Source organism: Sphaeramia orbicularis, chromosome 24, assembly GCF_902148855.1.
Source record: "Sphaeramia orbicularis chromosome 24, fSphaOr1.1, whole genome shotgun sequence".
Classification (NCBI taxonomy): domain Eukaryota; kingdom Metazoa; phylum Chordata; class Actinopteri; order Kurtiformes; family Apogonidae; genus Sphaeramia; species Sphaeramia orbicularis.
The window spans coordinates 44,561,678-44,588,960 of record NC_043979.1 but is presented as its reverse complement, the minus strand read 5'-3'; the positions used below and the strand labels follow the sequence as shown (position 1 = coordinate 44,588,960).

The window sequence follows — 27,283 nt, the reverse complement described above, 5'->3', positions numbered from 1 at the left end:
CAATTTCATCAATATCATGTCTCAGCTTATTATTAACACAACTTGGAGATCATGAAGGATCTACAAATGCTCAAAACAAGGCTGAATATTGTTAAAATTCCACTTATTTTTCTTTAGAGACTTCAAGTTGTTCATATTTGCTGAGGTTATTCACATTTTGTTGTGAAAAATTTAAATATTTTCCGAAGGTAATTTTTTATTTTTTCCACTTAGGTTAAATAAAGTATTCTGATTAAACCATGGACAACATTTGGAGTTGCCATTACTACAAAGTTATTATGCTAGTATTTCTCTTATAATCACATCCAGCCCCTGAATTGAACTAAAATGAGTTTGACACCCTTCATGTTTAATGACGTCAGAGTTTTTTGTACAAATTCATCTCACGGGCCAGATTCGATCATTTGGGGGGCCAGTTTTGGCCCACGGGCCGAACGTTTGACACTCCTAATGTGGATGTTTTTAAAGACATCAGGTGTGCATCAAAAAGAAATGTGTATCAGTTGAAAATACTGTTGTCTTTAATTAGTGATAACCTGTGTGAGAAGAAAAACAGTAGCCCATCTCTATTGACAACACATAACTTAACAAAATGTGCTAATACGGTACATTTCTACTTAAATTTTTTTTCTCTTCCAGGACCTAATATATTATCATGATTAGAAATGTTCATATCAGTCAACATCAATAACTATAATGACATATATCATTGTGTAAAGGCTGAATTTTTATATATTTGAACAAATGAGGTGGTTATTTGTGGTTTAAAAGCCTTTTTTTTTCCTTTTGGAACATGACAAACATTCAACATTTGGGATAAAATATTAGTTTAAGGTTAAAATGAAGCAAGACAACAAAACATTAAACATTTTAAAAGTGAGTTAACATCATTATAAATAACTTTAGTCATATATTATGTTTTAGTGTGAACATGATTAACATTTATTAACAAAATATGTACAGATCTATCATATACAGATCCACCACTTCTATTAGGACCTTTCACAATAAAAGCCCTAATGAATACACTGTGATTAAACTTAAAACCATGTATATAATGATGAAATAACTATTTGTATCATTTTTAGTCATGTACATTCATTGATGCAATAATTATCGGATTTTGAGCTCTGCTGTTCAACACCATACTTGATTTATTTCAGTTTAAACCCTTTTGTTTTGTTGTGCTCTGCTACTTTATTTGTTCATCGAACTCTCAGATGTGTAAAGTGCTGCTTGTCTTGGTCTTAAATGCTTCAACAGATGAATGTTTTTGCATTTTTTTCTGTAACGTTATGTGAGGATTGTTCTTTATGGACGCCGTTACTGTCCTGTAGAAGAACTGATGATGAAGGAAACTATTAAGAAAAGATTATAAGTGAATCAAAGTATTATTGATCTGAAATCCACTCGTCAGTCATCTTATTCGGTCCTGTTTGCTCGGAGATGTTACTGTTCCTCTCCGTTACCATCCGTGAGTCAAATAGTCGCTGAACTAATTGAAAGGAGGCGGAGAGAGACGTTTAGTTGTTTAGCGCCGTTGTAATCCTGCCTTAATACAGTGCACACAGTGCGTTTTAAGGATTTACAGCGTAATCCTTTGTTGGCTTTTGTCCGCCGTAGACTGCAGGCCTTTACACTTTCAGATCATTGTTAATTAAGGAGATTGACAGGTGTCCACTTGTAATTCTGTCTTTTGAGTCATCGCCGGCCACAAGGAAAAGAAGACCACGGTTATAATTGGAGCCTTACTGGGTGGTCCACTTAAAGTTTGTTGGCAGAGGAGATAATCAAACATAAAAACTGAATGACAAAAACAAAATGATAATGTGGCGACAGCAGTCTGCCTGCTGGCTGCTAATTGTGTGTTTTTACTGGTGTTTGCAGCGGTCAGCAGAGAACTGGGCCAATATTTCCCTCATGACCCCCTTCTTTTTTTTTTCCCACTTTCTTTTATGTCATGGTTTCAATCCACAGGACAGAGGGTTTCACAGTTGGTTAGTCTTTCTTTATCATTAAGTGTGTAGGAAAAACATGGATAGGCTAAAAAAAAAAAAGAGGTTTCATTGTCATTTTATATTTTTAAAGAAATAATATTCAACATTTGTTAAATTCATTTTTATGAGCTGAGGCTGCTATTAGAAACCAAAACTGAGAACTGATTTAAATGTTATCAAACCATAAAGAACCAGTGCTACTTTTATGGCAGTTCCCTAATGAATTTTTCTCTCTATTTAACCTTTCTTAAATGATTTCACTATTTATTCTAATATTATCCTATGTATTTTGCATTTTTTTCAGTGAAAGTCAGGTATTTTCCTGTGTTTAATTTACTAATCATGTAGATGTTCATAAAAGCTCAGATTAAAGCTGAAGGTTATTTTATTAGAAACAGAGAAAACTGAAGAAAATGTGAGTCTTCTCGCTAAGATATCATTAACTAAACGTAAAACCAAGTGTGTCCATCCCCTGTCATTGATCCAACTCCATGGGTTTTTCTGGTGAATCAATGTTGTAGAAGATGACGGTGTTTCCACGTTGACTATGGAGCCTCTGAACGACCAAATGAGTCATATCTGATGACGATTTTAAAGCTAAAAAACTGTATTTTACCTGAATTATTTGAACGTATTGATAAGTTTAATGGTTCAGAAGTTATTAAACATTTTAGATCAGTAGATGATTTTTGTTACTACTAGCTGTTTGGGTCTTTGAAGGTTAAGAGAGTCAGATGTTTGAACTATGCAGACATTATAAGTGATTTTAGAATGATTTTTTTTAGGTGGTTATGTTTTCATCGGGGTTTGGTCGTTTGTTTGTCTTTTAGCGAGATAACTCAAAAAGTTATGGAAGGATTTTGATGAAATTTTCATGAAATGTTGATACTAGCACAAGGAACAAATGATAAAATTTTGGTGGTGATGGGGTGGGTTGGGGGGGGTGGGCTGTGCTCTGAGTGCTTTTCTAGTTGAATTACATTTCAGTGTTAATACCAGAATTTGATCCTTTAATAATCACTTAACATGGCAGATTTATACTTGACTGTTTTCAGGATGGTATTAGTGCTAACACTCTCTGCTACATGGACTGAAACCAGAGAAGTCGTGGCTGATATGGGAGTAAAATGTGTTATAATCACACTTCAGATCCATCTTCTAGAGGCAGTGCCGTTTATGAACTGTTTGAAAAAGAATACAGTTCTGGATTGGTCTCGGTCACTCGGCTGACTCTTTGTCATTGCTTTTGCCAAAACTTTTTGAGCTGTGGATTCTTCTTTCATTGTGCTCCTCATAACAGTAATCATCTCATCTCTTAAACCATATCAAACCATAACATACTTGAAATACCTGCAGTAACATCAGTACTGTGTGTCTAGTCTAGTCTCGGTTTGGTTTTGGCTCAGCCTTGATGTACTCTGGACTTAGTCGTGATTTGGTCTTGGTTTAGAGCTGCACAATATATCGTTTGAGCATCATCGTGATGTTCGTGTGCTGAATAGTCACATCGCAGGTCCTGCAATGTAGGAGGCAAATGAACGCGACGTTTTCTCATCTAAGTTCAACCTGGGTACCTGACACACACTGGGTGCAGCGATCCACCAATCACAATCGTTCTTCATCAGTTTGGTGAAGCAGATGGAGTGAGTCACTGGTAACAACATCAAAAAATATGAGCAACGAACAAGAGAAAATCACTGAAAATGAAGACTTGGTGCCAAAAAGAAATGCAACATCAGTTATCTGAAGTTATTTCGGCTACAAGTAGGATGAAACTGAAACGTGTGTTCTGTGTCGACAGTGCCTTGTACCTGTTGCCACAACGAGAGGAAACACAACTAATTTCTTTGGCCATTTACGTCGGTTCATGTTCTGTTGTTGGTTGTATTAACAAACACAAGTGGTTGAACGGGACAGAGCAGCACAGCCAACAACCTGGAGGGGGCGGGGCCTGATGTGGCTCATTTGCATTTAAAGGGCCAGCGCTCCAAACCACCTTTCTGGTGTCATTACTCAGAAATAGGGTTGAAGATGGACCTGTGGAGTTGAATGAATGAAGAATTCAGACCCAAGCAGAGCATTTACAGTTTATGGAGACCACAGGGAAATGTTGGAAAATGCATAAATCCATTTTTAAAAAAAAGCAAAATATCGCTCCTTTAAATAAAGATGAAAGTGCTCTGAAACCAACACCAAATCCATGATATATAAATCTAACCCACAGATACCACTGTAGCCCATGAAGCTTTTAATACATTACTAATGTTTATCAATACATGCTATACTTACTACAAATAGTACATATCACAAATGTATTATTGTCATCTAGTTACATCTGAATGAATGTGAGGTCTGAAATTTGAAAGACGCCTTAAAAATGTCTTTTAAAAAGTCATAAATTCAGCTTCTTTTCATCCTTTCCTTTCATTGGTGTGCAGTGTGAACCCACTTTAGCGACATTGTGTCTTCATGTTAATACACATACGACACTGGACAACAACAGAGACTGGACTTAGATCAGTTTATTATCGGTTTGTGACCCTCGTCATTAAACGATAGTATCGATTCTCTTTCTTCCAGCAGCTTTAATCGCTTTCCGTGAACTGTTTTTTTTTTTTTTTTTTTTTCCTCATTTCCACCGGCTCTCTCCCAGGTTTGTAAAATTGAGCCTCTGGGTCCTTTTCACGGCACCCTTCACCCACTCGGAGCTGATCCACTCAACAGGCCTGCCCCTATAAACAAACACATCCACGGCTCGCAGCTGGTCATCGCCTTGGCAACGGTGAATCTGGAAGAAGCCGTTCGCTCCACTTTTTTTTTTTTTTTTTTTTTTTTTTTAAGTGTGTCTTTGTGAAGGGCCTTCAGCGATGGAGCCAGGGTACTTGAGTCGTCCACAATGCTGCTGGCTGAATGCTTATTTCATTTTCTGAACAAAAATGCAAATACACCTTCCTCCTCCTCCTCCTCCTCCTCCTCCTCCTGTTGTCCCCCCTCCCGCCTCCAGAGCCCAGTGCAATTCGCCATTTGAAAGAGCTTAATTTTATCATGACTGCTGATTCGTTGTGTATCCATGACAGAAATGAAATAGTCGGTGTTTTCTGTGCTCTAATCTGCGGGGGTTAAAGCCGACATGAATTGGGTTAATTAGCGTCTGCGCTTCGTGTCAAATCTTTTTAGTTTCAGCTTCCAAACAATCAACCTGGAGCGTTTTTCCAGCTTTAACTGTTTGTGTGAATTATTTCCACGAAAACAAACGTTAAAGTTGAAGGTAAGACACTGAAACTCACTCAGAGTTGTAAGTTGTTAATAACCACCCCCCCACCCACGCCCAGCCTCTGTTCTTAAAAAAGCTGGATTTGGCTCGATAGAACCTCCTCTGAAAATGCTGTCTTTTGTTCTCCACAGATTCCAGGCAGACCGGTTTGCTGGGAGCGCCTCCCTCCTTCCACCCGTCCCATAATCCAAGGTGAGTCGGCCACTTTGGTCTGTTCTGCTGGACCAGAATTTCCTGGAACGTAAAGTTCACCGTAAACACTTTTCTCTGCGTTAACATCCTCACTATATCCAAGTCTCTCCCCCTTACACCAATGCTTCTCAGCTGGTGACATGGAAAATCAAAGTTGATATTTCCATTTTGGTTGGTGGATTTTGATGTCGTAAAAGTGTATTAAACAAAAAAACAGAACAACCATAATCCACTTGCTTTTTAATACTGTTCAAAAAGATGCACAGACTCAGACTCATATCATAAGACGTCCCCATAATATAAGCAACAATGAAGAAATTTACATCTATTATTCAGTCATTGATTTCCAAGGAGTAAACACATTGTAACATACATTATAAAATGAGGGATATGAGATCTGATCTTATATTTTACTAGAAAATTCGTAGGAGAATTTAACCATTAGGGTTTTTTTTAAAGGTTAATTTAATAGCAATAGGTTAGAGGAAATTTCATCACCTCAGTCTGGTCAAAAACTGGATAATTGTTAAACTGCATATGTAAGTAAAATATTAAACACCTTAACTAAACTATTTTATATAAACTGGATCAGTGAACGTTAACCCTACAAAGCCTGAACCATTAAATCATTGAAAATTCCAGTTCTTTGAAACTGGAACCTCTGAACAACCAAAACAATTATTTTTCAAATGTCAATATCTGTGTATGACTTTCAATTTTGTATCATATTTGATACATCTGGTCTCAGTGCTCAAATATGACTACTTTTGAACAAACAAAAACAGAATGTAAGACAAACATGTCTAACAAATTGGTAATTCCTTTTCAATATTATCATAGTTCTGCCTCCTTCCTCATTAATGACAGTCTTGTAGTGTCACTGGAAAGGCCTCTGGTGAATGAATTCCTCCCCCCTGGTGAGTTATCTGTGTGTTGTATGTATGTAATTGTATACATCAGGTTTTTTTTTTTTTTTTTTTTTAAATCACACTGATTATATAGAGGGCTTCAAAACTCATGTATAAAATATGATACATTTGGTGTTACAGAGTTAAATCACTACAGTTCCCAGCAGAGAGCAGACTCCAACATACGCCTCAACAGGATCCTGCAGTTCACATAACGGCCACAGGTGGCAGTAACACACACACAGAACCTTCAAATGTTCAATTGTTTACATACATGAAGGTTGTGTTGAAGTCTGAGTTGTGCTCGGAGCTGGTTGTTCCTGCATTTTTAGTTCAACCGATTGTTTTTTTTCTACATTGTATTCACTGACGCCCTCATAGTGGCATCAGCTCAGATCATCCATTAAAATCCTTACTTTTTTCTCAGATGCTGCGTACTGTTAGCTAAGGGATGGAGTCGGTTAACGTCAAAAACAAAGCACAAAACAAACTCCAGCACAAACTCCATCTAAGCACAGGAGCGTAGTTTACATAATGCTTCATAACCACATTAAACGTGATTTATCTGGAAAATCCTCTGTCCAGAATATCGGAATTATCTTGCATGAGAAAAAAGCTGGTTGAGTGTAGGTTCAGTTCGGTGTTTTGTTTTGGGTTTTTTCTTTACGTAAAATCTTTTGGCCACACAACTACATTCCTTTTTCCAGGACAATTGGCATGCCCACTTGAGCTCAGAAGTGTCTTAACCCTCCACTGTTTTCTCAACAAAAGAACCTACTGAAATGTTTGTTGTAATTTATTCTTTTTTTGGGGGGAAGGGGAGTGGTTTACTTGTTGTTGTTACACTTTTAAAAAGATAATGTGTCCATAATTCAGCCTTAAAATGGACTAAAGTGATCTCAAACTGCATAAAGTCTAAGTGTCTGATACCTGTAGACACTTAGTGTTATATGTTGTAGTTTTAAGTCCTTATTTATATCTGACACATGTACGTTTTGTGTATGAAGCCTCAGAGAAAAACACAAATCATGAGATTCATAGCATGATTTCCTAAGTCATATTTTTGGTCAATTTATATTTGCGTATAATGAAGCAACAGTGTTAGAGTAAAGTTATGCCAATATCACAATTTGGCTAAAAATTAGACTTAGGCAATTATGCTATGAAGCTAATGATATTATAGATTCTTATTTATGTCTGTTGTGTACTTTTTGTGTACAAAGCCTTAAGGGCAAACACAAATTGTTAGCTGCATAGCATAATTTCCAACATCATATTTTTGGTCAAATTGGGATATTTGCATAAAATGAAGCAACAGTGTTAAGAGAGTAAAGTAATATATCACAGTTTCGCCATAAATACAACTTGAGCAATTATGCAATGAGGTTAATGATGTTATAGTTTCTTATATTTGTCGTGTACTTTTTGTGTATGAAGCCTTAAGGACAAACACAAATCATTAGCCTCATAGCATGATTTCCTAAGTCATATTTATGGTCGATTTTTGATATTTGCATAAAATGACAGCAGTGGTAGGAGAGTAAAGTTTTGCCAGTATCACAATTTGGTCAAAAATATGACTTTGGCAATTATGCTATGAAGCTAATGATATTATAGTTTCTTATTTATATCTGTTGTGTACTTTTTGTTTACAAAGCCTTAAGGGCAAATTGTTAGCCGTGTAGCATAATTTCCAAGTCATATTTTTGGTGAAATTGGGATATTTGCATAAAATAAAGCTGCAGTGTTAAGAGAGTAAAGTTTTATATCGTAATTTGGCCATAAATGTGACTTGGGCAATTATGCTATGAAGCTAATGAAATGCTAGTAAAAGGCTCTTCCGTATAAGGTGGAAGTGTATTACCAGCTTTACACTGCAGTACTTGTATAAAATGAAAAGAAAAGGACAAATCTTTGATGACATTTATTTGTAAGAACTAATCATGGTCTAAGATCCCCTGTTTGGCCTCCTGCACATTTCCAGTCTTCCCACACCAGTGCTCTGCCTTCCTTCCTCCCATCGGGCGCCTCCGCTGCTGCTGAATTAAGACTTTTCCCCGTCACTCTAAAACAAATTTCTCTCGAGGAGGTTTGTGCAACTTAATGAGGCTTCACTAATGCAGCCGGAGGCGACGGCGGCGTTCCCTGCTCCGCGGCCGCTCGGTCCGCACAGACCGCCTATTGATTGTGGCTGCAGACCTCTCCAAGTCCTAATCAGGTTCAACTTTTCAGGCCCATTGTGGCTCGCCGTCACCTCGGGTCAGTAGTTATTAGCAGCGACTGAAAACAGTTTCTTTAACTACTCGGGACCGGACCAAATGAAATACGGCAGGAACTCGAAGAGAGGGGATTACGGATTCCAGCGCTCGGTTAAGTCCGCCGCTAGTCTGTGTGTGACATGGTTCAGTAATGAGGGATGGGGCTGCCGCTCTTAGTTTCCTCTGTCTCTATTGTTCCCGAGAAGAGACTTTAATATCTCTGCAGGGTGGAAACACACTCACACAATCCTCCCTCGTCGTCTCAGGGATGAAGGCGATCCAGAGCCATATGTGAATATACCTCATTTCATAGCGCTGTGTCCTTTATGTGCATCCATGTTAAGTCATCTGAGAGAGGCCGATTCATCCCTTCGAGGGCTCGGTAAACGCCAGTCGATGGGGACTTTAGGGAGGTCACTTCAAAGCAAAATCTCACACTGAATCCCTTTAAAATGAATCAACTCTGGAGGTGCTGACATTTGACCTGTAAATAGAGGCAGAATAAGAAGAGCACAAATGGAAAAAGTAGCAAATGTTGGCATCTCGACCATGTTTGCGACTGAATATTAAACCCCAGGGCTGATTATAAGAACAGAAAACAGTTTTATTTATTTATTTATTTAACCTTTATTTAACCAGGAAGAAAATCCCATTGAGATTAAGAACCTCTTTTCCAAGGGAGTCCTGGCCAAGAGGCAGCACAACACATAGTTACAACATATAGTTACATCATACAGTTACAACATAACAGTAAGTTACAGGACTAATCAACCTATGTAAAACACATGCAAGTCATTGAGATATTCTCTAACACTCTGAGTTTGGATTTAAAAGCATTCAGAGAGATCAGTTCAGTCAGTTTCCAGTCTCTTAGCAGCATATTCCATGAGCAAGGAGCAGAGTACACAAATGCCCTTTTACCCAGCTCTGTTCGGGCAAGTGGCACAAAGAGGAACAAAGGCTCGTTTGATCTCAGACAATAAGATTCAATATTTCTTCTTGTTATTAAACTACAGATGTAGGGAGGCAGTAGCCCAAGTATGGCTTTGTAAATAAAAGTGTAGCAGTTTTTGGTTATTTACATAGTTTTTTGAGTTTATATATGTTTATGGAATTTTCAAAATGCAGAATAATGAAAATATACACAGATATTCACACACATTTAAAAAAAAAAAAAAAAAGAGAGAGAGAGAGAAAATCAAACAAAACCCACTTAACCCTCCCAAACCCTTTACTGTCACCAGATATTTTTATGCGTATACAATATGGCACTGTAGAAATAAATAAAACTGCATATTTAGTTTAGTTTAGTTGATTTCAAATATGCAACAAAACAAAATAATCCTACTTTCTACATATCATAGAGTATTACATACAAACATACATCTTAACTCGTTGGACCTTGTACATGTGTTGTAGGATTGTCAATAAAGGTTAAGAAAGATTTCCACACTTTATGAAACTTCTGCTCAGATCCACATAATGTATATCGGATTTTTTTGCGTTTAAGACTGGAGATCACTTCTCTGACCCAATGTCCAACAGAAGGTGGGACAGGTTCCTTCTACCTAGTAAGAATAAGTGCCAAAAGAGTACTAAAGTCAATTACCTTGTGCCCACCTGTAGGTAGCCGTGGCCTTCTAGGAGCGATGCCAAACAATGCAGAAAGAGGGTCAAGGGTGATCCTAACTCCTAGTACAGTAGTGAGTGCTTCAAAAGTACTCCAGTAATGTTCAAGACTGGAGCAGGAACAAAACATTTTTACCTAATTTTTAGAGGTTTACTTGTATTTGGATTTATGTATTTAGTTACAGGACAGTGTGTATTGGCATTAGTTACAAAAACACCAGATGCATGCACCAGATTTAGCAGAGAAGCTCATTTCCATCTGTATTCCTGGACGAACGACCAACATTACAAACATCACTTACATTACAAATTCCTTATCTACTGGAAGAAAACCATTAAACATGACAGGTACGGGAAAGCCTGCTCAGCTTGAATGGCCTCAGCCAAATACAGAAATCGGGGCTTACGTTCTAAAAATACACTAACTTTCCAAGAGCAAGAATAAGATATAAAAGATAGAAGGAGAGAAGAAGAGAAAAAAATGGAGCAAGAAGAATAAATAAATAAATAAATAAATAGGCTAATTGTGCAGTTGCAAACCAGACATAGAAAAAAGTACAAGTAAAAACTTTTCAGCCAAAAACTTCAATAGAACTACTTCAAGGTTTTTTTTTAATGAGGCTTAGGTTTTACCTGCTTCATCTCACTTAAAACTGGTTCAAACAACTCATTTTAAGATTATGGTTATATCTGGTAAAAGGTTTTACTGTTACTTAAACATTTGATGAATAAGGTAAATGAATGAGTACAGAGAAGCCCTTTTACTGATTTTCTTACCTATTGTATTTAACCCTTTCATGCATACTGGTCACTACAGTGGACAGTTCTTCTCCAGCTGTTCTCTTGTATATTCACAGGTTTTGTTGTTTTGGTTCCATTTCTGCCAACACAGTGGACGCTTATGCACCATCCCATACACTGACATTCATACCATTACTGTAATTTAGCTGTTTTTGATAAACCTGATCTGCAATAACATGTTTTAGTGTAAATCATTTGCTAATTGCAATTAGACTATAAGGAAAACAGTTTTCTTAAAGTTTTTTTTTTTTTTTTTTGCATATTATCTCCATGAAGTGAGTAACAACTAGTCATATAAGATTAGCTGCACTGAAAATGTCTTATTTTATAACTGTCACACAGTACATCACTTTCTGATATACATGTTTCTTTGTTTCATGGTTTTTCTAACTCTACGAAAAATACGTTCATTAAAAAATTTCAATCGCATTGTTTTTTTTTTTTTCATGCCTAAAGAGGAATAAAAACAATCAGATAAAAAAATCTTGACTAAGGTTCTCATAATTCGTGCATGAAAGGGTTAACTACTGGTTTGGTGCAAATCCTCCTTCCTAGACTTGTACTCATCAGAGTTTTGTTGATAGCTAGGTTAAGCCCCCACATCAAAACCAAAACCCTGTCGTACTTTTGGCTCACACTGTGATGGATCGGAACTTCTATATAAGCACAGATGCTGTCGTAACAACACCTTATGGAACAGACATCTTCTTTTTTTTTTTTAAACATTAATTTTATTGAACATTTTCAAAATTATAATAGTCTATCTCAGCACATATACAGGTTTGTATTAAATACGTAGCAAATCCAAAGTACGTCCACAGCAATAATCTCAAAAGTCTTTATTAGGTCCATTTCAGGCGGTTGCAGTCTGAATTCCGAGATACTCCAACACTTTGCCAAACTTTGCTATAAAGACATCCTTCTGATCGTTAATATAAAATCTCAGTCTTCCCAGAGAAATATCGTCTGATATGAAAGACTTCCACAGATGTATTGAAGGAGGTTCTTCTTCTACCCATTTGGTCATAACACAGATATCTTCATTTTATTACATATTAACACCTTCATTTCTCTATCCGTCCATCTGTCCCATTACATTACAGAAGAGTTTAGCAGAAGGTCTATTATTTACATGGACCTGAGAATAAACTGAGAGGATTTGGATTGGAAAAGGTCAAAGGTCACTGTGATCCATCAAAGGTCACTGTGATCCCCATTTCCGTTGTAATGAATGGATTTCTCAGGAACATCTTTAGGTTTTACATTAACAGACTTCAGGAGGAGCTCAACAGATGGTAGTTACAACAACCAAAGGTCAAAGGTCACCAATTGAATAAGCCTGTTTTAGTAAACTAAAGAGTCAGTTACTAATAGTTATTGTTACCTCCGCCAAGGAGGTTATGTTTTTGCCAGGGTTTGTTTGTCTGTTTGTTTGTTTGTTTGTTTGTTTGTCTGTCCGTTAGTGTGCAACATAACTCAAAAAGTTATGGACAGATTTGGATGAAATTTTCAGGGTTTGTTGGAAATGGGATAAGGAAGAAATGATTAAATTTTGGTGGTGATCGGGGGTGGGGAGGCCCACCGGGGGGGCCACTGATCAGCCTTGGCTGAGGTCTGCGCTCTCCGAGTGCTTCTAGTTATTAATAGTTGCTACGTCCGATTGAAATGACAGTTTTCTCATAATAAGTAAAATGCCTCCAGAATAAAAGTAGTGAAACTTTACACATTCTTAGTCACTAATAAAGAAAAAATCAGTCCAAATGCTGGTTTTCTGTAGTTTCACACATATAGTCTTGGGTCAAAATGTGAAATAGTGAAAATTAATGATAACCTGCCTTTTACTCTTTACTCTGTTTTATTGCTTGTTTTATACTCTCCTGTTTTACTGTCCAGTGTCCTTGAGTGCCAAGAAAGGCGCCTATAAATAAAATGTATTATTATTATTATACTGGGTTACAAAAAAATGTTTTTTTTTTAAGTTGTCTAGGTTTTTTCAGATGAATTAGGACCATTTTGCAGCGCTAAATCCAAAAATGACATCTGTTTTTCTCAATCAGGTCAGGTTTTTTTGCTAATTTGATTTTGAAAAATTTGATCTTCTCACAAAATTGATTACATTTTTGTGACTTTATCAGTTGATTTTTTATATAGTTCTCACCCAAAATAGGTTTTAAGAGAAAAAAAATCATTTTCTAACAGGATTCCTGTTAGGTACAATGGTGTATTCACCGCAGATGTAGCAGAATACGTCAGGCTTATTTTTGCAAGATCTTCTAGTCGAAGCCATTTCATTCACCTGTAATATTAAAAAAACCATTAATCATAAATTGGCAAAAGTCAAATCTTCAGAACTCGTTTATTGCAAGAAATATGAAAGAATTTTGTATCATATGATGTGAAAATGCCCATAAATGTAAGCAAAAATGTTAAAAAGCCAATATGTAGCATAGTTGAGAAAGTTGACCTGATTGAGCAAAATTAATGTGATTTTTGGATTCAGCACACCAAAATTATCCTAAATCAGCTCAAAAAACTTAAACAATAAATTTATTGTCATCCAGTGTTGTTGTTATTGTTATTATTATTATTATTATTATAGAATGGGTTTTACATCAAAGTATTGTTTGTCTCAGAGCTACCAGATCTACTTATAATACATTCACTTTACAGGTTCTTTATACTGGAACATTTATAAATCTAATGGATAAATGGACATAAACCAATATATGTGTAAAAACTCTGTCATATACATTAAAGACATCAAATAAACAGTACTCTGGTCATTTGTTTTCTAATTCATCTTATTTAAATATGCAAGATTCAACACATTTAATCTCTGAGGCACATAATTTATTTAAAAAAAAAAAAAAAAAAAGAAATTTAAAACTGTAAAGCTGTGTAAAGAACTAAACACCGATATCACAACTACATCATCACAAGGAAACGTTTCCAATTCTAACAAGGTGGTGGATATGATCTAAATCTGATTGTCCAGGTATTTATTACTTCAACCCAGATGTTTCTTTTTAGGGGTTTAAAGGCTGTACCCTGTCAAATATTGTGCCTGCACTTGTGTGATTATTTCAATGTTCAGTGTTAATGTCAATTGTATTTTTATACTGACTTTTTCTGCATCTGCACACAGTGTTCAAGACGTTTGGCTTCTTTTATCAGAAGGTGTAAAGTACCCAATAGTATTTATTTATATGACCCGGGTTCCAGATTCTTTTCTTACTTAATAACTGATTCAGAGAGATTTGACAGGTTTGAATACAACACGATAAAACATGTTTGAGTTCCGCTTTGTTTCCTGCTCGAGTCAAAGTCTTGAAAGAATGCTCTAAGATTCTGTTTTTAAAGTCGTCACTGTTCGTTTAATTAACCCATAAAGACCTAGTGCTACTTTTGTGGCAGTTCCTGAATGAATTTTTCCCTCTGTGTAACCTTTCTTAAGTGATATGTCACCATTTATTATAATAATATCATCTGTATTTTGCATTTTACTATTAAAATCAGGTACTTTTCCTACATTTAATTCACTGATCATGTAGATGTTCATAAAAGATCAGAGCAAAATTGAGAGTTATTATATCAGAAACAGAGAAAACTGAAAGAAAAAGTGACTTTTTCAGCAAAAAATATGTAAAAACAACTATCTACAAGCACTGTCATTGATCCATCCGACCATTAAAAGCTGACAAACTGTATTTTACACCAATTATTTACATATATTGATAGGATTAATGGATCAACAGGTATTAAACAGTTTAGATCAGTTGATGGTATTGATCGATAGCGGATGTTTGGGTCTTTATGGGTTAAACCTGTCGCTAAACGCTCAAATTAATACTAAACGGTAATAGCTCATTTATTGTCATTTTCGATTAGCTGCACCGAAACAATCTTGAGTCCATTTCTGTAGTTGTGATCAGAGACTCATGTGGTTGGATGTTTGTTGGCGTCTCCAGGCAGCAGTCATATGGTGGCGGTGGCGGCGGTGGCGGTCACGGCTGGGACCGGGCCATGCAGCAGCAGCAGTCGGCCTATCAGCAGAACATGAACCGTGGAGGAGGGGCGGGGCCAGGCAACTACCAGCAGCGTTACGACAACCGCCGTGACGACTGGCAAGACCGCAGAGACAACCGAGGACAACACCATCAGGTAGAGTTCACACGGGGACGCGGGGCTGTCGTCGATGGCGCCTCGTTGAGCCGCATTATGTAATAAATTCCCATTATGTAATAAAAGTTCAAAATGTAATAAGAATGTCACGTCATCTTGTAATAAAGCCACATTATGTAATAAAACTGACGCATTTTGTGATTAACTACCTCAATGCATTATGTAGTAAGTTTTTTCACATTATGTAGTAAGTTATTACAATTTGAGAAATTTATTACAAAATGCACTTGAAACATTTTTATTTTCAGGAAAATGTAATGTGCTAAATTAATCTTTAAACTGTGTGGTTAAAGTTCTGATTACATTACCTGTAGCTCCTGTGACTAATTTCTTCTAAATTGCTCTGAAATTATATTAATTCGGATTGTTATTACATAATGAACCATGTTATTACATTTTTTTTTTTTTAAATTAAAATGTGTCAAGTGCATTTTGTAATAAATTTCTCAAATTGTAATAACTTACTACATAATGTGAAAAAATTTACTACATAATGCGTTGACATAGTTTATTACAAAATGTGTCAGTTTATTACATAATGCAGCTTTATTACCAGATGACGTGACATTCTTATTACATTTTGAACTTTTATTACATAATGCGGCTCAACACGCCTCGTTTGAGTTTCCACCGCACATTCCATGAAGTCCCTTTACAATTTAACTCATTTATTACAAAAGCAAATGAATAGAAAGAGCTATTGAAATTATTACACAACTAAAAGTTGATATTGAAGTTATTTTTGCCTCATTTAAAGGGGTCATTTTTAGCTAAATCCACTTTTATTAGTCTTTGGTTCATTTATTTGTGTATTTAGACCCTAATAGTTCATACAGTTTGAATTTGAACCCTCCAGGTGCTGCAAAGCTATCTTTATATTCATTTTGATTTCTACAACCCGTTTTACTTCCTGCTTAATTTGTTACATCTATAACTTGTTACGTCATGACATTTGCACATATAAGGTCAAGACTTCCGACAAACATTTCTCAGAGTACGACATAATTGTTTTTCAGCAGCAGTGATTGTAGTAAAAACTGAAAATATGTCCAAACTTTGAGTTGATTACCTAAAATGTTCAGTTGTTGGTTGAACGGGACAGAGCAGCACAGCCAACAACCTGGAGGGGGCGGGGCCTGAAGTGGCTCATGTGCATTTAAAGGGCCAGCGCTCCAAACCACCTTTCTGGTGTCATTACTCAGAAATAGTGTTGAAGATGGACCTGTGGAGTTGAATGAATGAAGAATTCAGACCCAAGCAGAGCATTTACAGTTTATGGAGACCATAGAGAAATGTTGGAAAATGAAGAATTCCATTTAAAAAAACAAAACGCAAAATATCCCTCCTTTAATGCACCTCTACATGGACACCATTAGTTGTACTGAATTTGTTTCCATGTTGGCTGTATCATAGACTCATCAGTGGTGTCAGTGGCAACAGGGATCTTTCCCTTCAGGTCATTGATGTCCCATATCTTTGTTCGATACATGATGTCTTTAACCCTTTCATGCATAGTGGTCACTACAGTGGACAGTTATTCAAAGCAGTTATCTTATATATTCATGGATTTTATTGTTTTAGTTCCATATCAGCCAATAAAGCGGGCGTACCATTGCTGAAACTTTGCTGTTCTTGATAAACCTCATCTACAGTGACATGTTTGAGTGTAATTCAATTCCTTGTTATTGTTATTAGATTGTAATTAACTTTTTTTTAAACAAAAAGTTTTTTTTTTTTCTTACATATTATCTCCATAAAGTAATAACTAATATTAGACTATGTTAAAATGTGACAAAACATCAGATTAGCAGCATTAAAATAATTTGTTTCATAGTTTTCACACGGAATATTAGTAAATACATGTTTCTTTGCTTCAAAAATTTAACTCATGGTGTCCAACTGAGTGGATATTTTTGCAATTCCATGAAAAATAGGTTCATAAAAAAATTCAATCGGTGGTTTTTTTTGTTTTTTTTCATGCCTAAAGAGGAATAAAAACACGCAGGAAAAAAATCTTAATTAAGATTTTCATAATTCATGCATGAAAGGGTTACAATAACCCCATAGAAAGAAATCCATTGAAGTGATATCTGGTTAATGAGGTGTCCAGGGAATTGGACCATCCGCTCCAATCCACCAGTGTGTAAATGTGTGATTTAGGAACCCACCAACATGCAGAACCCAATGTGATGTTGCACCATCTACCTGGAAAATGATGGTTGGTTGAACAGCACAAATCAGATTTTTTCAAGTTTTGACCCAGACCACTTTCATATGTGGTCCTAAATCCGATACCTATCTGATATTTTGCAATACAACTTCAGTCTGAAAGGCCAGGTCACATTTATCTGACCTTTACATCATTGAAATGCGACAAACGTCACAATTTTGCGCCGAGACGAGATGCCTCCGTATTTACTTCTGTAAACACAGAGCATGTCTGTGTGGTCACATATTATTTCAGGACCTAGAATCAACACCAAAATGAGCAAAGACGGCCAAATGAATCAATAAAATGGACAAAAATTAACAATAAATCAACAAAATAATAAGAAACATGAAGAAAATAAGCCACAAACTACAAAAATGAGGGAAAAACAATAAAATAATAAGTTTAGTTAATGATATATTTTACTGATTCTAACATAATAACCATCAACTTTAATCTGAGCTTTTATGAACATCTGCGTGATCAGTAAATTAAATATAGGAAAATAAATTATTTACACTGAAAAAATATAAAATACAGAGGATAATGGTATAATAAATGGTGATAAGTCACTTAATAAAGGAGAAATATAGAGAAAAATTCATCTGGGAAGTGACAGAAAAGTAGCACGGTGTCTTTATGGGTGAAAGTGTTTCATTAAAAACTAGAGTTTCTTTGTTTTCTGAGGAAGAGCCATGTGTTTTGTTTTTTTTTTTAGTCGAGTCTTTTTGGTCGTGCAGCCGCAGGAAACCACTCGAAAGAGTTTGAACCGAAGCCCTCGAACTCATCTTCAGTTTTTCATTAGTTGCTGATCTTATTTGTTCCAGCGGGTTTTGATCTTACATTTTCTAGATGGTTCAGTTGTAATTCTCCTCTTCTTTTTTTTTTCTTTTTTTTAACCCGTCTATATTTTAACCTTCAGACTCCAACCCTCCACCGAGCGTCTATTCATGCAGACTGTGTTCTGATTGGCTGAACTCTCTCTGCACTCAAACCAATTCTGCCTCTCTTTCTTCCTCGCAGACGTTTTTTAAAGCAACGTATGCATGAATTATTAATCGCATCATGAGTAGAGCAGTTCACGTGTAATGTCCACAGTGGAATTTCATAATTTAACTTAATGCTCTTAAAGTTTATCTTAACATCCTTTTACAGTCATTCGTCGTAAGAGGTTTCTCATGTTATCATTTTTTTTTTTTTTTTTTACAAAAACCTGCAGGAAAATGGCTCATATCATCACATGCACTTAAAGACCACATACACTCATGGTGCAATGAATCCTACGGTGTATTTGTTACCATCAGAGGTTATTAATTAACAAAAACTCTACATCAGAGAATCATTTCTGGTTGCGTTTATGAGAAGCACAGTGGGATTTTTAACGCATAAAGACCCAAACATCCACTGGCAAACAAAAGAATCTACTGATCTAAAATGTTGAAGAACTTCTGAATTGCTAATCCTATTATTAAATTGAAATAATTGGTGTAAAATGCAGTTTATCAACTTTTCATGGTCATCAGATATGACCCATTTGGATGTTCAGAGGCTCCATAGTTACCGTGTAAACACTGTCATCTTCTACAGCATTGATTCACCAGTAAAACCCATGGAGTTGGATCAATGACAGTGGATGGACACACTTGTTTTTACGTTCTGTTATCGATATCTTTGCTGAAGGAGTCACTTTTTCTTGAGTTTTCTGTTTGTAACATAAGAACACTCAAATTTAATCTGAAATTTTATGAGCATTGGTAGATTAAATATGCGAAAATACCTTATTTTCACTGAAAAAAATACAAAATATAGAGGATAGTTTTGGAATAAATGGTGATTAGTCACTTAAAGGTTAAATAGAGGGAAAACTTTTTTGGGAATTGCCATAAAAGTAGTATTGGTTCTTTATGGGGATGTTCAGAGGCTCTGTCATCTTCTACAGCATTGATTCACCAGTAAAACCCATGGACTTGGGTCAATGACAGTGGATGGACACACTGGGTTTATGTTCAGTTAATGATATATTTTACTGAAAAAGTCACTTTTTCTTCAGTTTTGATATAATAACCCTCAAATTTAATGTGAGATTTTATGAACATCTACATGATCAGTGAATTAAATATAGGAAAATACATAATTTCACTTAAAAATGCAAAGCACAGAGGATAATAGTATAGTAAAATAGTGATAAATCATGTGTTATAGTTAAATGTAGAGGAAAGTTTCACTTCAAAAGTATATGTAGGACTTTAACGGTTAAATACAACATTCACTTAACTAAATAAAAGTATGAATTCTAGCATAAACATTAAGCCACAGTTGTTAAAGTTTAAAAAGGCAGGTAAAATATGTTACATTTTCCATCAAATGTGTTTTTATGCATATTATCCACTACTGTGACATTGATTCATCGGTAAAATCTATGGAGCTGGATCAATGACAGTGGCTTTTACTGAAAAAGTCACTTTTTCTTCAGTTTTCTCTGTTTCTGATATAATAACCTTCAACTTTAACCTGAGCTTTTATGAACACCTACATGATCAGTGAATTAAATTTAATAGAATACCTGATATTCACTTAAAAATCCAAAATACAGAAGATAATATTACAATAAATGGTGATACATCTCTTCAGAAAGGTTAAATAGAGAGAGAAATTCACACAAAAGTATCACTGGATCTTTATGGTTTAAACAACTCTTAAGAGGCCATTTATGATCTTATTACCTGCATTTCCATGAGAGATAGTAAAGAAACTAAAGACATAGAAACTAAACCTAGAATTATGTACCCAGAATGACTTCATTTATGTTTTATTTAAGAGAAGAATCAGTTCAGTTAAACTATAGTGACAGACCTTGGCTTTAATGGATCAGGTTAACCTGGACTAGAAATAATGATTTTATTCATTGTTGATGTTCAGTGATTCAGGTTTATAGATTCAAGTATTAATTATATTAAATCAGACACTCAGTTCAACAGTTTGATTCAAAAGTGAAAGATTAATTTCAGACGTAGTGCATTTTCAGTGTCATCAGGGCTGTAATAATTTCAGTTTTATCGTCTTTTTCATTCTCCAAACTACCATTATTTTATCTAAAATCCACTAATGGTCAAACTTCTGCACTGTAAGCCTGAATAAGTTGAGTTTACTGTAAAAAAAAAAAAAAAAATTGAAAAAAATTTTAAAAAAGTGGTTGCCTTTAAAATAAAAAGTAATGAATAATGAATGATTAATGCATTTTTAAAGTACATGTAAGTTAAAATCTTAATATTTTTAGTTAAATAAACTTGGAATTGAGTGCTTTGAACTTAATTATTAAAGTGTAATAACTATGCAAAGCAGTTGATATTACAAAAGATTTAAAGTTAAATGTACTAAAAAAAGTTCATTAATCATTAGTTGCTTTTTTAAAGTAACCTTTTTTCTCAATTTTTTTTAAGTACTCGACTTATCTGGGTTTACAGTGAGTATTTAACATGAATAATGGATGTTCTACCTCTGCAAATTAAAGTCATGATAAATATATTTGTAAAGCTTTACACCTTTTACGATCTAAAAGTTGTTGTTTTGTTTTTGTTTTTTACTTCCGAATGATTTTTTTTTTCTAAATTTAAGTTTTCCAAAGGGATATATTTCCTTTTTTTTTTAAAAAACATTTCCCTTTGCATTTTGCATTTTTCATTTTTTACTGATAAATATATTTTTTTCCTATTTTTAATATATTACGTTAAAGTTCATAAAAGCTCAGAATTTGAAGGTTTTTGTATCAAAACAGAGAAAACTGCAGAAAAAGTGGCTTTTTCATAACTGAATATAAACCAAGTGTCTCCATCCACTGTCATTGATCAAACTAAATGAGTTTAAACATCAGTGGTTCAATAGTTATTCAGTATTTTAGGTCAGTAGATGCTTTTGGTCGTTGCCTGTATGTTTAGAGCATCAAGGGTTAACAGTCATCAATGGGTTAAAAACTTGTAACAGATTCTTACCTGAGTTTTTCTTTTTTCTTTTTTTTTTATTTTTTAACAGTTGAGTGTTTTGTACAAAAACTGGAAAAGAATAGTCTCTTGTGGCTAAAATCTACAGAAACATTGAGAAATAATTCAGTAAGATTCTTGGTTCCGTCGGATTCAACCTTGATCTAATGGAAATACCTTCGACTGTTAATATTTTCAGTGTAATTTTTTCACTTTCATTTTTGATTAAATGTGTTTCTATATTGAGTAAATTTGTTTCTATATTGAGTAAATTTGGCTTTGTAGTGAGTAAATTTGGCTTTGTATTGAGTAAATTTGGCTCTGTATTGAGTAAATTTGGCTCTGTATTGAGTAAATTTGTGTATTGAGTAAATTTGGCTCTGTATTGAGTAAATTTGGCTTTGTAGTAAGTAAATTTGGCTCTGTATTGAGTAAATTTGGCTTTGTATTGAGTAAATTTGGCTCTGTATTGAGTAAATTTGTCTGTGTATTGAGCAAATTTGACTCTGTATTGAGTAAATTTGTCTGTGTATTGAGTAAATTTGGCTGTGTATTGAGTAAATTTGGCTTTGTAGTAAGTAAATTTGGCTCTATATTGAGTAAATTTGGCTGTGTATTGAGTAAATTTGGCTTTGTAGTAAGTAAATTTGGCTCTGTATTGAGTAAATTTGGCTTTGTATTGAGTAAATTTGGCTCTGTATTGAGTAAATTTGTCTGTGTATTGAGCAAATTTGACTCTGTATTGAGTAAATTTGTCTGTGTATTGAGTAAATTTGGCTGTGTATTGAGTAAATTTGGCTTTGTAGTAAGTAAATTTGGCTCTGTATTGAGTAAATTTGACTTTGTAGTGAGTAAATTTGGCTCTGTATTGAGTAAATTTGGCTTTGTATTGAGTAAATTTGGCTCTGTATTGAGTAAATTTGGCTCTGTATTGAGTAAATTTGGCTCTGTATTGAGTAAATTTGGCTTTGTAGTGAGTAAATTTGCCTGTGTATTGAGTAAATTTGGCTTTGTAGTGAGTAAATTTGGCTCTATATTGAGTAAATTTGGCTTTGTAGTGAGTAAATTTGGCTCTGTATTGAGTAAATTTGGCTCTGTATTGAGTAAATTTGGCTTTGTAGTGAGTAAATTTGCCTGTGTATTGAGTAAATTTGGCTTTGTAGTAAGTAAATTTGGCTCTGTATTGAGTAAATTTGACTTTGTAGTGAGTAAATTTGGCTCTGTATTGAGTAAATTTGGCTTTGTATTGAGTAAATTTGGCTCTGTATTGAGTAAATTTGGCTCTGTATTGAGTAAATTTGGCTCTGTATTGAGTAAATTTGGCTTTGTAGTGAGTAAATTTGCCTGTGTATTGAGTAAATTTGGCTTTGTAGTGAGTAAATTTGGCTCTATATTGAGTAAATTTGGCTTTGTAGTGAGTAAATTTGGCTCTGTATTGAGTAAATTTGGCTCTGTATTGAGTAAATTTGGCTGTGTATTGAGCAAATTTGGCTGTGTATTGAGTAAATTTGGCTGTGTATTGAGTAAATTTGGCTGTGTATTGAGTAAATTTGGCTCTGTATTGAGCAAATTTGGCTCTGTATTGAGTAAATTTGGCTCTATATTGAGTAAATTTGGCTGTGTATTGAGTAAATTTGGCTGTGTATTGAGTAAATTTGGCTCTGTATTGAGTAAATTTGGCTGTGTACTGAGTTTGGAGAGCTCCATAAAAAGAGTAACTTTTATTCTTTTTAGAGAGGGACCAAATGTTTTCTGAGTAGTGTAAAATTTTCTTCAATTTGAGTAAATTTTACTCAGATTGAATGGAGTCACATATCGGGTCATATTTTATATCATCTAGAAAATCTTGAAAATCTGTTGTTAAAAACTTTAATGTTTGCAGAAGTGACTGAAAAATATCCGGAAAACCCAAAGACGAACTGTTTTCTGGTATAAGGCACGTTTTTTCCATTAACTGTCGATTATCTCAGAGCTTGAAACATGTTGAGTGACTTTTATTGAGTGTAAATTGAAGTCAGGCTGATTTTTTTGGCGCTGATCCTGAACGTTTTCCTTCCCCGCAGCCAAGTTCAACAGAGCTGAAGGGTTATTTCTACTTTGTGCAGATGAATCTGTTTTAAAGGTTTGTTTTACTGAACTGGTGTGAACTGTTACAAAACCAACAACATGTGAAAAGCACCACTATCAACCCTGGAATTTATGCTGAAATAGACACTGAAATGCTTAAATATGTTAGATTTTAGAAGGACCTTTTACAGGTTTCATATTTTCTTTGTAAAACTTATAAATTAATAAAACACATGAGTATCAGCGCCAGAAAATGGACGTTTGACCTTTTAGTTGTGACATGAAAATGACATAAACATTGTTCAGTATTTGTACTTGTATCTATACGTACCAGTACTTCACTTTCTCAGTATTAATCTTTCCTTAATATCACAGCTCTTTGTTAGTTACTTCATTAATTAGATTTAATACTTAAATAATCCATTATGACTCCTTAATTTTGAGGTTTTAATGCAGAAAATGTAGTTTTACTTTGTCAAAATGTCAAATTCTGTGTTAAATAAACACAAAGAACATCTGAGAACGATCAGAAACTGAAACTAGAAAAAAACATTTCAGATGTATTTTAGTATTTGTTTGGATTTCTGTAGATCTTTAAAAAAAAATCTGAGGAAACACCCACAGTTTGTTTAGTTTTGGGACGTCAGTCTTTAACATATTTCCTGTTTTGTCCATGAATTGGTTTTTCAATCATTAACTCAGTCTTTCAGTTAGATATAAATACTTTCCAGTGTTTTTTTTTTTTCCTAAAATCTGTCAGGTTTCAGAATAAACAATATGTTAAAGGTCATCATTTTAAATCAAACAACTAATCAATTAATCGAGTGACTGTTTCATCCATTTTTAACCCATAAAGACCCAAATATCCACCGTCGACCAAATCCATCCACTGATCTAAACTGTTTAACCCTTAAAGACCCAGTGTTACTTTTGTGGCAGTTCCCAAATAAATTTTTCTCTATATTAAACCTTCCTGAAGTGATTTATCACCATTTATTGTAATATTATCCTCTGTATTCTGTGTTTTCCAGGTGAAAATCAGGTATTTTTCTATATTTAATTCACTGATCATACAGATGTTTATAAAAACTCAGATTGAAGTTGGGGGTTATATTAGAAACAGAAAACTGAAGAAAAACTGACTTTTACAGGAAAATATGAATTTTTCTCTGAACTTAACCTTATCTAACTGATTAATCACAATTGATTGCAATATTAGCCTCTGTATTTTTCATTTTTCAGTGAAAGTCAAGTATTTTTTATATATTTTACTTAATTATCACATAGATGTTCAGAGGTTATTTTATCAAAAACAAAGAAAACGGAAGAAAAAAATTACTTTTTCAGCAAAATCTATCAATAACTGAATATAAACCCAGTGTCTCCATTCATTGTCTTTGTCATTTGTGGCATCTTCCAAATGAATTTTTTTTTAACCCATTTGACCTTATTTAACTGATTTATCACAATTTATTGCAATATTAGCCTCTGTATTTTTCATTTTTCAGTGAAAGTCAAGTATTTTTATATATTTTACTTAACCTCTGAACATCTATGTGATAATTATTTTATCAAAAACAAAGAAAACGGAAGAAAAAAAAATTACTTTTTCAGCAAAATCTATCAATAACTGAACATAAACCCAGTGTGTCCATCCACTGTCATTGATCAAACTCCATGGGTTTTACTGGTGAATCAATGTTGTAGAAGATGACTGTGTTTCCATGGTAACTACGGGGCCTCTGAACGTCCAAATGGGCCATATCTGATGACCATGAAAAGATGAACAACTGTATTTTACACCAATTATTTACATGTATTGATAGGATTAATGGATCAACAGGTAATAAACAGTTTAGATCAGTAGATGCATTTATAGATCTTCGGGTCTTTATGAGTGAATACCTGTTGACCCGCTAATTTTATCAATACATGTAAATAATTGGTGTAAAATGCAGTTTGTCCTTTTAGGCTCTGTTGTTAAGGTGGAAACACCGTCATCTTCTACAACATTGATTCACCAGTAAAACCTATGGAGTTGGATCAACGACAGTGGATGGACACACTAGGGAAATGTTTGCTGAAAAACTCCCTTTTTCTTCAGTTTTCTCTTTTTTGGTAAAATAACCTTTGAGTTGTCATGAATATCTAAATTAAAAATATAGGAAAATACTTGATTTACAGCAAAACATGCAAAATACAGAGAATATTATTACAATAAGTGGTGATATATTACTAAAGAAAGATTAAATATGGAGAAAAATGCATTTAGAACTGCCACAAAACTAGCACTGGGTCTTTATGGGTGAAATATTTCTGAGTAAACTGGATTTAACAGATGCTTTACTGAAGCTCCAGACGACACATTACATTTCTGTGAATCAGTGGATTATTTTTCCTTCAACTTGCTTTATTTATTGTCTAATTTTAGATCCGTTCATCCTGTTTTCTTTCCTCTGACACAGTAGAATATTTCTTTAATTTACATCTTTGATTCGAATTTAAAATAACTTGAAGTAACATGTGAATTGTGCTTTAACCCATAAAGACCCAAACCTCCACTGGCAACCAAAACCATCTACTGATCTAAAATGTTTAATAACATCTGAACCATTAAACTTTTTCATACGCTGAAATAATCGGTGTGAAATGCAGTTTGTCATCTTTTCATGGTCATCAGATATGACCCATTTGGACGTTCAGTGGCTCTGTAGTTACCATGGAAACACCGTCATCTTCTACAACATTGATTCACCAGTAAAACACATGGAGTTGGATCAATGACAGTGGATGGACACATTTGTTTATAGATTCTGTTGCTGAAAAAGTCACTTTTTCTTCAGTTTTCTCTGTTTTGATATAATATCCCTCAACTTTAAACTGAGCTTTAATGAACATCTACATCACAGGTGTCAAACATGCGGCCCAAGGGCCAAATCCGGGTCCAATTTGGCCTGTAGGATGAAATACACTGAAGATATTAACAATCAATGGTGTAAAAAATCATTTTAATTCAGGTTCCACATACAGAACAATTAGATCTCAATTGGGTCAGACTAGTAAAATATTATCATAATAACCTATAAGTAATGAAAACTGCAGATTTTATCTTTGTTTTAGTGGGAAAAAAAAGGTAAAATTACATGAAAATGTTTACATTAATAAACTGTCCTTTTGCAAAAAATGTGAATAACCTCAACAAATATGAACAACCTGAAATGTCTTAAGAAAAGTACATGCAATTTTACCAATATTATACCTGTTGCTAAATGTTTTGTGCATTTGTAATTGTAATGTAAGTTGTAATGCACATCTGTAAATGATAAACTGATAAACCGAGGCAGAATATTGTTAAAATTGCACTTGTTTTTCTTAAGACATTTCAAGTTGTTCATGTTATTCAGATTTTTTAGGAAACGTTGTAGATGTAAACATTATCATAATGTAACTTAAATTTTTTCAGTGTTATTATTTTACTGGTCCAGACCACTCGAGATCATATTGGGGTGAATGTGGCCCCTGAACTAAAATGAGTTTGACAGCCCTGATCTACATGATGAGTAAATTTAATACAGGAAAACATGATTTTCACTGATAAAAACACATAATGACAATAAAATAATATTAGAATAAATGGTGATAAATCACTTAAGAAATGTTAAATACAGAGAAAAATTAATGTGGGACGTGCCACAAAAGTAGATCTGGGTCTTTTTGGGTTACAGCATTAAAAGTACATATAAACAGTGATACTTTTGTTTATTTGATGGAGTTGTTTGTAAAATGGGG

General features: G+C 34.4%; 1 protein-coding gene across 1 annotated transcript in view; it reads left to right on the top strand.

The window, feature by feature from the left end:
- xrn2 (5'-3' exoribonuclease 2) overlaps window positions 1-27,283 on the top strand; it is an 84,264-nt gene that overhangs the window by 56,456 nt on the left and 525 nt on the right. Inside the window, exons 29-30 of the mRNA XM_030128853.1 lie at window positions 5,403-5,463; window positions 15,028-15,220. Of these exons, the coding sequence (XP_029984713.1) occupies window positions 5,403-5,463; window positions 15,028-15,220 (254 nt within the window). The remainder of the gene's footprint in view (window positions 1-5,402; window positions 5,464-15,027; window positions 15,221-27,283) is intronic.